Source organism: Oryzias latipes, chromosome 7 (assembly GCF_002234675.1).
Source record: "Oryzias latipes chromosome 7, ASM223467v1".
NCBI lineage: Eukaryota > Metazoa > Chordata > Actinopteri > Beloniformes > Adrianichthyidae > Oryzias > Oryzias latipes.
This window is the reverse complement of record NC_019865.2, coordinates 19,194,017-19,204,937: the sequence shown is the minus strand read 5'-3', so window position 1 is coordinate 19,204,937 and position 10,921 is coordinate 19,194,017. Positions and strand designations below refer to the sequence as shown.

General features: G+C 39.2%; 1 protein-coding gene across 2 annotated transcripts in view; it reads right to left on the bottom strand.

The window, feature by feature from the left end:
* Positions 1 to 101: 101 nt before the first annotated feature.
* The window catches only part of adcy6 (adenylate cyclase 6), a 44,445-nt gene continuing 33,625 nt past the window's right edge, over positions 102 to 10,921 (bottom strand). For both annotated transcript variants that reach the window (XM_023957129.1, XM_023957130.1), the window contains exons 10-24: positions 9,630 to 9,758; positions 9,506 to 9,534; positions 9,269 to 9,416; positions 9,065 to 9,162; positions 7,888 to 7,975; positions 7,686 to 7,802; positions 7,452 to 7,610; positions 7,166 to 7,341; positions 6,746 to 6,772; positions 5,628 to 5,657; positions 5,364 to 5,496; positions 4,932 to 5,195; positions 4,627 to 4,831; positions 4,431 to 4,555; positions 102 to 2,891 (exon numbers count right to left, since the gene is read on the bottom strand). In XM_023957129.1, coding sequence (XP_023812897.1) covers positions 2,763 to 2,891; positions 4,431 to 4,555; positions 4,627 to 4,831; positions 4,932 to 5,195; positions 5,364 to 5,496; positions 5,628 to 5,657; positions 6,746 to 6,772; positions 7,166 to 7,341; positions 7,452 to 7,610; positions 7,686 to 7,802; positions 7,888 to 7,975; positions 9,065 to 9,162; positions 9,269 to 9,416; positions 9,506 to 9,534; positions 9,630 to 9,758 — 1,857 coding nt within the window. In that variant the 3' untranslated portion in view covers positions 102 to 2,762. The remainder of the gene's footprint in view (positions 2,892 to 4,430; positions 4,556 to 4,626; positions 4,832 to 4,931; positions 5,196 to 5,363; positions 5,497 to 5,627; positions 5,658 to 6,745; positions 6,773 to 7,165; positions 7,342 to 7,451; positions 7,611 to 7,685; positions 7,803 to 7,887; positions 7,976 to 9,064; positions 9,163 to 9,268; positions 9,417 to 9,505; positions 9,535 to 9,629; positions 9,759 to 10,921) is intronic.

The window sequence follows — 10,921 nt, the reverse complement described above, 5'->3', positions numbered from 1 at the left end:
AAGTATTTCAAGTTGTTCATTTTTTGAATTAACAAAATTGAAGGGAAATATAAAGTGTGATATATTATTACTGCAAAAATAAGCACATAGACAAAACTTTTTTTTGTTTTTTATTTATTTTATCTTCACGGGGAAATGTTATTTTTCTCTTTGTCATAGTCCTCAACTCTTTTTGTCTTTCAGCTTAGCAAAACACTTCCCCTTTCAACTCCTCCAACTCAGGGAAAATACAAATTAAAGAAAAAATAAAATAAAATAAAATAAAAACAAGTGCGGAAGGATTTATCAGGCCTGAGCAAAACACTGTTTCAGTAGTATGGGGACACGCTTCCTCCCCACTCCCAATGCCGCCCAAAAAAGCATCCCAAGAGTTAACAACCAAAACAAGTCTATAGACAGCCAATAGAAATAGAATACACACAATGAACATCTTTATAGGTTTCTGTTCATTCTTTAACCTTTTGCTTAGAATTATCACTCATCATTTGTAATTTCTGCCCGCTGGTGCTGCCACCACGTCCGAGCCCAAATGTCATTGCACAGGAGGGACCTGATGAGCCGGCTTTGGTACGAACGTGATCAACTGTTGGCTGCCAGTGCTGGGTGAGAGGGAATAGCTAAGTCTGCGCCGACTTCTTCCAGCTGAGCTGGAGAAACCAAGATCATTGCAATAATGGAAAGTTGACCCCAAAAAAAAAAATATATATATATATATATATGTATATATATATATATATATATACCATCAACAAGCCCTTATTCCCTTCTGTCTGTCTGAGCATCCATAGGCAGGGTAAGCAGGCACGTGTACACTCAATCTGTTACATATATAAAGAAAAATCTCTCTTCAGTTAAGGCAATCGAACTAGTCCCTGTGTTTCTTCCTAAGATCAAGCAGTGGAGGGAGGGTAAATAAATGTGGAGGCCTGCTTATCCTGCCTTCTCTTCCTAACACACAGCAGGATCAGGGGTGGGGGGTGTTGTTTCCACTGAGAGGTTCAAAGTGTGGAAGCAGAAGGCCCCTCACTGTTAGACTGAGGGTGTACGCTGCCGCAGTGGTCTGAGCGAAAGGGTGCGGGGAGCAATCCATTTGAATCTTATGCTGTGCACATCTCAAAATAAGATGCCGAAGCAGCCAGTGGTTATGATTTATCACATAAGTGGTCTCACTTATTGCCAGCTGAAACACTGTCGCGTGCGTTGGGACTGCACAGCGGGTTCAAGTCACGGACTGCAGTTGATCAGTTGGTACCAGACTTAAAACTGGCATTTTCCTGTAGAAAGCGTGCTGGTCTTTGATCCTTTCTCGTCGGAATGGAATCATCACTAAGCATAATAATTAACCAGAATCATCATAATCATAACACCATTAAGAATATACAAATGATGGATACAGAATCGATACAAAATACCCTACGCTGAAAACAAACAAAAATGAAATGAAGATTCCACAGTCGGACATGCTTCAAAGCAGTTAAGTTTGGCAAGAAAGCAGTTTTGCTGTATCATAAAAACCTCACAGTGAAAATAGTTATGCCCCCTCAGGATTACAAAGCACAGTATTTAGTCAAAATCAATAGATATTTTCTTCCTTTTCATCTATTTCTTCTTCATAGAAGAATCTGGCTGTTTGGATGCCACTGTGTTGAAATCCAATGCTCTTCTGAAGACTCTGGAGCAACTTTCTGACTCCCACGGATCTTCACCTTCACCAAAAGTACCTTTTTATTTTTCAAAAAAGGGAACAATTCAGGTTATATGCCACCTCTGTGGCACCTAGCTCATAATATGGATGTAGATGACCCGAATGCTAGCCAGATCTGTCCCCTCAGATGGGATTAAAAAATAACATTTCTTAAATAACATCCTTCATTTCACATGTTGCATTTTGCTTATTTTAATATTTCAGGGCAATCAATAAATTTTTCAATAAATTTAGACTTAGAAATCTGCTCTCTGCTGCCATAATGACAGACAAAATAAATAAACTCTACCTATTCTATGAAAACTATGGAGCAGCCTTCATCGACAGCAGTCGGGCAAAAGGACGGAAACCTCGAGGGCTTCGGCCTGAAAACCAGGAATAGGGATCATTGCTGACACCAGCGAGAACACATCAACATGTCTTGCTTTGCTTTTAGTAAATACTTTAGTCTTTGGTCAATATATTCTTCCTCAGTTTATACATATAGCCATACACACACAAATATGCATGTACATACACACTTAAAAACCGTGTAATAAACTGGATATTTGTGCACGTATGTGTTCACACTTTTTTTCGTCAAGGACCTTTTAGCACAAAACATTGAGATCCAAATAAATAGTGAACGCATAAACAAAACATGGGTACCGGTTTGTCTTCCATGTAAAATGGAGTTATCAAAAAGAAAAACGAGGGAAAACAAACGTAGCCTTATGTACAGCGTAAATCTTCTTTAGACAAAGGCTAAAAGGCGTTGTTTTGAACAAACAGACTTTGCATCTTTCAAGAAGCCTGAGAGAGAGGCTAGACATGAGAAAAAACACGTGTCTTTTGACATGTAGGAGGGCCAAAATGGCTGCCAAATGAGAACTTTGCCCTCTCTTCGGGGTCGTTTTCGAAGTCTTAAAAGTTTGTTGCCCCCCCCCCCCTCCCTCTTTGCTTGGGATTCAAGTGATGGCGGCTGTAGTTCTATCGGTGGCAACTGTGAGTGCTCGCCAAGTGGTGCCCGTGTCCTTGCACTGGGGATCAATTCCAGCATCTGCTGCTGTGATGGCTGCTAACTGTTGGGTGGCGCATCGTTCAGGAAGTAAGTTGTCATTTCTCCTTTCCCTTTGACCTTAACAACCCCGCGACACTCAAGCACGTAGCCTTTGCTTGAAAGCACCTGGAAGAGGTCTGTGGTCACCTAAAAAGAAATTGAAATAGACATTTTTAGAGTCTCAGAAGAATTTCAAATTGGAATTGATGTCCAGTATTTTAAAAATCAAAACAAAACAAAAAACCCAGCAACATACAAAAAAGACAAACATAAAAATATATTTACAAAAACATGTCAAACCTAGTTAGGACATCTTGTAACATGCGACCAAAACTTTGTCCATTATATTGTTGTTACTTCAGGTTTGTTTTTTTTCAGCTCGTTTTGACAGTGACTGGTTTTTAGCAGCTTTTTTCAGATACCTGTCTTGATTTTGACACATACACACGTGTTCCGATGCAAACTAAGGGTGTTTTCAGACTGGAAAAGTCCCTTTGTCCAGACAGAGTCTGCTTTATTTTATCAGTATTGAGACCTTAACCTTGCATTTGGTCTGTAATCAGACTGCCTTTCAACCAGACATTTCTGTTTAAACCCAAGTCTGTTAACAAAAGTACGGGATTAAATGTCTTTTCAGTCTTTGGCCAGGATTTACGAGAAAGAATAATGGAAGTCCTGCGCTTTTGCAATCTTTTTCTGGATAGTTCACTCACTCAAACTTCATATTTTGTTGACCAATTTTGAACATTTGTATCATCTGTGTGAACTTTGGTTCAGCGGAATCATGCTGCAGGGCTGTTACTAAGAAGATGTCAGCAAAGAAGGTGCACTGATAAGTGTTTAAGATGTATAGATTGTCCGGGAAAAGGTGAAACGCAATATGTATCACGTTAAAAGCTGTTTAATTGAGCCTGCATTCATCCGATCTCATTTCAATGAGTTTCTGTGGCTCATCGTAATGGCTGCTTCCTTTCTACTCTGTTTACATCCTGTAATGTTGGCTACAGTGGCTATTTGGTCCAGTTGTTCCGCTTTGAACACAGAGCCTATTTAGACCAAGAAAAACTCAGAGTGAACTGAAGCTCGATCCAATTGGAAACAAACAGAGACCATCTCGAAAGATGGGTCCAGAGAGCGGTTCCTGATCCTGGACCAGGGTCCGCTTGGTTGTATTGAGACTGAAAGTTTGTTCCAGATTATTGGGGGAAAGAAACTCTGGTTCCTTTTAACCCTTGTGCTATCCTAGGCACTTTAACGTTGGGAGTTGGGTCATCTAGACCCACTAGACAGTGCTCTGAACCTTTTTTCTTCAATGATTTGTGATCTCACTGGTGTCCATGGATAACATGAAATCTTTCCACCTTTATCCACCTTTGTCATGGTAGGGAGAACACGTCAATGTAAGGGTGGGGTCATCTAAGATAACACAAGGGTTAAGCTAACCAAATGTGTCCAGTCTGAATACACCCTAAATCTTAGTGACATTCTATTCTATATTCTATTTTCTACTTTAAGGGGACCATGTAGAGGTGCAGCTCAAACTGATAATGGGAAAACTTCCTTTTCTTTAAAACTTAGTTTGAATGAAGTAACATAGTGACACAGACCTAATTATAAAAACACAGAAGTTAATAATTTAAGGTTCTAATGGCTTTACTTTTGTTATTTTTGGACCATGCAGCTTACCTGTATGCGGTCTGGTACACCTGTGCTGTCCATGCGACTGGCCACATTCACTGTGTTTCCCCAGATATCATACTGGGGTTTCCGTGCCCCAATAACCCCTGCTACCACTGGCCCAATGTTCAAACCTGGTAACACAAACATGTTTAATTTACACACTTTTCTGCTGCACCTTCCTCAATATTTTGCTTTGACGTACCTATTTTCATCTGGAAATTGTTGAAGGAATGCTCATTGATGTATTTCATCTGTTCTCGTAGTCTCATAGAATAGTCTGCCAGGGCAGTAATGTGAGAGCGGCCCTCTTTGTCATAAGTGGAGTCGTTGAGACCTGAGGCCGCCATGTAGGTGGAACCAATGGTCTTGATCTTCTCTAGCTGCCGGTACTTCTCTTCACTGATGATCTGGCAAGCAAAAGGATAAAAAAAAGGAATAATTTCTAAATCAATTGCCAATCAGCAAATATTAGTTCTGCCCTGAAATGGTCAGATGTGTGTTTTTTACCTCGTCGAAGTCGGCGATGATCTCATTGAGCAGCCGGAGACACTCCACTCCCTCATTGTTGGCCTCCAGCTCTACGTAGAACTCAGAAAAATTGCTGATGGAAGCAAACATCACAGCCACACACTCACAGGACTGGTAGTAAAGCTCGTCGTTTCGCCGCTCACGAGCCAAAAAGTGAGCAGCAACATCTTTCGGCAGGATGTTATGGAGGAGGCGGCGATTGTAGGCCTGGAGTTCTTCCATCTCCTCCTTCTCCTCTGTAGCCTAAAAGGGGTTGGTAGAGCTTTGATTTCAGAGGCTTTGTAATAAGTCACCACAAAGTCAAATCAGGTCCAGGCTGTGCTCATTGTTGGTCAACTTTACATGTGAATGAATCCATATGGACTAAAGCTGATGCTGATGCTGCCCTCTAGTGGACTTTTTAGTTTATACCTGCAGTTTCCACAGGAAGTCGAGGCGAGCAGTAGATTCCACTTGCTGTGCGTGCAGGTACAGCGCCAAGACGAAGACTGTGAGGATGACCGGGGTCATGACCCGCAGCGACACTTTGGTCACAGCGTATGGGCTGCAATGAGAACAAGAAATGAAGGATGGCCAATTTTACTGTGATCATACAACCATAACTGAATCTAAACAAGTGAAGATAAACCATAGATTCCAAAACAGACTTTTAAACCATTTTGAAACGAGCCTTACCACTGATTCGTGGTTTCGTTGAAGCTGGTCCTAAAATTACACAAAAAAAATTGTTTTATTGTGAGTGCAAATGGATAATTTACTTTCAATTTAAGAAAGTTAAAGCACTATACAAATATTTCCATCAACACTCCTGACATTTAAAAAGCAGCAAAACATAGGTTATTATTAGGTGAACATATGTTTAGCATTTTATCCATTTTTTAAATGTAAATAAACATAAAATGAACACTTAAAGTGTTAACAGTTGCTGTGCAAGTGTCACAAGCAAACAAACAGCACAACCATGACATTTTGAGTAAAATGAGAAGAGTTTAGAGAGTTTCTTTTGATACATTACAGATTTTTTAGTTTTACTACGGTATTCTGATGGAGAATTTTACTATCTGAAACTGTTCTGCTAAGACCTGATAACCTCTGGACCATCCATCCTCTGGCTAAACTTGCTTAATCCCTCACGGGGTTGCTCTGTTCCAGCTACTGTTGGGCAAAGGTGCATGGGGGACACCCCGGACAGTTCATCAGTCTATCACCACACATACATACACCAAAAGGACAGTTTAGGATGACTAATTTACCCTTGAAGCATGTTTTTGGACTGTGGGGGGAACCGGCAAAAAACCTACATATGCACGAGGAAAACATACAAACGCCACACAGAACGGACCCAAGCAGGATTCTAACTCGGGGTTTCTCACTGTAAGGTAAGAGTGCTAACCACTACACCACAGCCGCCCCTAAACATGGTATGTTTCTAAAATTAGATCTGATGAAATCAAGACAATTTGAATCTAAATTTTAAAGTATTTCAATCTGAGTTGAGTTTGACAATCTCTTCTTATTCTACACCATTCTACTTTTCATCCCTTTTAACTTTAATTTATCAGGCAAATTAATTAAACTTTTCAGATTTCCTGGCTACGTTCCACTTGTATGTTACAGAGCTGCAGTGAAGGACTTCACGTATCATCAAGCAGGTCAATTTAAATCAAAGACTGTAAACCTTTACAACACACTGAAGCCTTTCAAAACAAATCAATCAATGTATTTATCTTTATAAATGAACACAAATAATAATTAAAAACAGGACAATTATAAGTGAGTTATAATAAACTTACCACTGAAAAACTGTTTCGTTCAAATCACTACAAAAGACAACAGAAAAATCCGTATTAGAAGATAAAAGTAATACAAAAAGCATTTTAATAGGACATAAACAGATCTGTATCGTTTTCCCCATTTTCATGTGTTTTTGTCATTAATACTGGCGCCTACTGGAGACCTAGAGGTAAAAATCTGGAATGAAACATTTGCACATTTTAAGAAAGGATGTCTTCGTTCATCTGTTCATTTTAAAGGAGTCTGTTTTGGTTGAGAAACTTCAATGTGTAGATTATCTGTTTGATCAGAGAATTATCATGAAACAGAAGCAAACATATTTCAGATGAATATTTGACGTTTTTCTGCTTTGATACAAGTAGAAGTGGGGGACAACTCGCTGTTTTCACATCATACTGTAAACATGCTGTTGCACTCACATGGCATTGGAGGTGACAAAGAGGTCAGCGTTGTCAAATAATGCTACTTGTGGCCACTCCACCAGCAGCAAGAAAGTGAACTGGATGAGCAGCATGAGGGTGAGCTTCCCAATGCTGCTGATCTGCAGGAACACTGAGCAGGCCAGCAGCGTCAGCAGCACGCTGTAGCTGAAATACTGTGGCAAACGGGAGACAAACAGCGTCAGCAACAACAGATCACAGTGAAAGCACGTGGAAATGTAAGGTTTTCTATCTGAGGGCAAACAGTGACACGTGATACACTCACTTCCGGGAAGGGGCAGGAAGGGCCTTGGCTAGGACAGATCTCTAAACCCCCCTCAACGGACACATTCAAGCTGCGGATCAGGCAGGGTGTCACCAGTGTCGCAGATGTGTTCAGCTTCTCCGCAACGCACTCTGCCAAACTCTTGGTGTCACAGGCAAACTTCAGGAGGAGCAAACATTTAGCATCCAGATAATTCCCTCCTTTTGTTTAGTTTATGAGGAAGGCCGATCTTACCATATTAACAAAGGCAGAGATAAAGACGAGAATGATAGAAAACACCCCAACCAGCGTGCTGTTGGTGCGGGACTGAACAATCTTCTTTGAAATTGTCTGCATGGCGGCTGGAAACAGCTGCAAACACAAATCAGGTTTTTTTTTTGAACTACACAAACACACACGTGTAGTTTGGTCATTGTGTCAGCATGAGCTCAAGTACCTTGATGCAAGAGTATATGGCACAGATGAAGAGGATATTGGCCATGATAAAGAAGATAGACACGTAGATTCCCAGCATTACTGGGGTGCTGAAGAACAAAAGCCAGAAACACACCTTTAAATAAGTATTTTTTCTGTAATTGTTTATGTTTTTTTACCCGTGGCTTAATTTTTAGTTTCTTGCAGCAGTTCAGATGAGGACAACGCTCATCATGACAACCATGTTAATACATTTTGTTACAAAGTTACAGATATGGACTGTTTATATCGACGCCTGTTTCCTATGAAACCTATTGTTGTCGACAAAAATCAAAACAAAAAAAAGATCAGCGTTTTGTCTTTTTGAGCTCATCCTCAGAGTGATTCAAATATTATTTATTAAATTGAAGGATTTACAGTAATTGTTCAATAATATCTGTTCATTGCAAAGAATCTATCTAATCATAACCAATAATGTAGTCTGTAACAGTTGATAACCTAAAGTATTACAACTTTAAACAAGTTAGAACATCATAAAATTATGATATATTAGGTGAAATTATTAAACAAACAAAAAAATGTTTCTGTTTTCACTTCAAAATACTCAACAAGTGCTGTCATTCAGAATTTAAAAACACCAAAGATAGCTCTAATTTAAATTTTCTTTTAATTTGTCACATTTGTCATTTTTTTAAATGCTTTATGATATGACCTTAGTGTGACCATAACAGGACAGAAAGTGGCAGTTGGCTCACAAGTTTCCTAATAATAATTCCAATTAATAATAAAGTTAACTATTCCAACTAAACTTATCTTTGGCACTGTGTTAGTACTTTTTTTTTTTGTAAAAAGTCAAAACAAATTCAGGATTTTTAACACTGGTTCTGCTGTTTATAAAGTTAGTTTTTATTAGGTTTACAACAGGATACTTCATTGATAGCATACAAAGTATATGCATGTAAATAAAATGATAGTAAAAAAATAGATTGAGAATGGCATTTGTTATCCATAATCATAGATATAGATATAAATAACCCTACAAGTAAATAACTTGAAATGTCATCATAAATTATTACCACCTTTTTAGCATCTATTTTGTTGTAGTTTATTTTACTAAAAAGTTATTTTTGAAAAATCTTTGAAGCTTTTCTACAGAAGTTGAATTATTCAGTTTTACATCTGTGATATGAACTACTTACTGCGGAAAGATGACAATCTGTATGAAAGATATGAAGCAGAAAACAAGCAGAGTGCAGGCAACATAGCCCCCAAAGCGGTCATCAACTTTCTTCGAATACTGTAAGAAATCAAATGAAAAAATCATGATCAAACGTTGATGTTTTTAGTCACTTGCAATTAAAAAGAAAGGGACTTGGTTCAGGATCAGAGATGTTAGTTTGCACCTTTTTCTCTAGGCTGGGGGTCTGAAAAGTGAGAAGGAACTTCTTCACGTGGTCTTTTCTGAGCTGGTCAATACTGCGCGCGTCAATAGCCCGCCCAAGAAACTCATCCACCTCGTCTTCTGGGTTCATGACCTCCTGCACACCACGGCTGCAGAAACAAAAGAGGATGCATGCTCAGCACAGTGGAACAGGATCATTGAAATTCAGCCGTGAAGTGCTGCAAGAGTGTGCACTCACTTGTCTTTAGTGGAGGACTCTTCAATACCCTGTAAAATAATGAAGTGGTGCAGAATTATGACACTCAGAAAAAGCACAGGCTGCCTCTTTCACAGCGCAGCTTCATACTGGTGTCCAGCCTTACCATTTGTCTGAAGACCTTAGAGTCTTTGGGCCTGGAGAAGGTTCTCTCAGGGACCCAGTGTGGCATCAGCCCCTCGTTGGAGTTGGCTCTCGTCCGTTGCATCTTGGCCATCATCGCCTTCTCCTCTTTCTGCTCGGAGGGAACAACACCAAACTTAGACCAACCGTTCTCATTCAGCGCAGCGAACTGTGTGAGCAAAAGCACTTTTGTGTTTCACCAACAAGAGAAGAGAGGACTTCCCTGACAAGCCCATCTGCAAGATGATACAAATCTGCTAGAGCTTCTCTTAAAAAAATGATACACCCTGCAGTCGGCTACTCTTTTCTCCTTTAGTTTATGTTTCAGTTTGTGCACACTTTGTTTGACCTCGATCCAGCCGTCCAATTTAGTTTTACAAATCAAGAACTGCGTTTAAGAAGGAAATCTGACTTAAAATGTTCGTTAATAAACATACATTGGAACTGGTGTTGAGGATGTCTCTGCAGACATTGTCCATGATGGTACTTGGAAAGTCTGAATTAGTTGCAGCTCCTTCTTTTCAGCCAATAGTGAAGAAAGATGATTATATGAAGCTTCAGCTTCTATCAACTGCTGTTGAAGCTAAGCTCACTGCAAAAATGCTTCACTTAGTGAACTGTTGTATTTGAGAACAGATGCTAAGCTTTAGGTGCAGAAAATATTTTTGCTTTCCAGGTTAAAATTTAATTGACATTCTTTCTTAGTAACATACAAAAGCTTCATAAAAAGATTGGCAGTTAAATATCTGAAAAACAAATCCCAGAAGGTGTGGTCAAACAGAAAATTACCATGAAAAGCTTCATTTTGCAAGAAACTAATGAAACAATATATGAATTGGAGCCTCTTATAAAATTAAAACATTACAGAAAAGGATCAAATCAAGTATTTTTTTAAAGTGTACCTAAAATAACAATATGTTTTGATTTTAAAACACTATATTCTTTAAGTTCATGGTGATGGTTTATTCATTTCTACTTAGTGTAATCTCAAAATATTTACAAAGAGATAAAAGAATTATAAAGATTATACATTGTTTTGTCTGTGTAGGGTGTGAACATATAATCTGGGCTTTAAAGTTGTACTTTATTTTGAAAGGGTATTAAAGCAGCGTTCCTGTAAAGAAACCCAGAACAGAGCAAAAGTAGGCAAGCTTGTTGAAATCATTTGAAATCCAGGTGGGACTCAGCGAGGTCAACAAAAAACATCAGCATCAAGGCCAGAGGGACAGCAGTGTAGAGCAGAGCCAATGCAGGAGACCGTAAACAGATCATCTG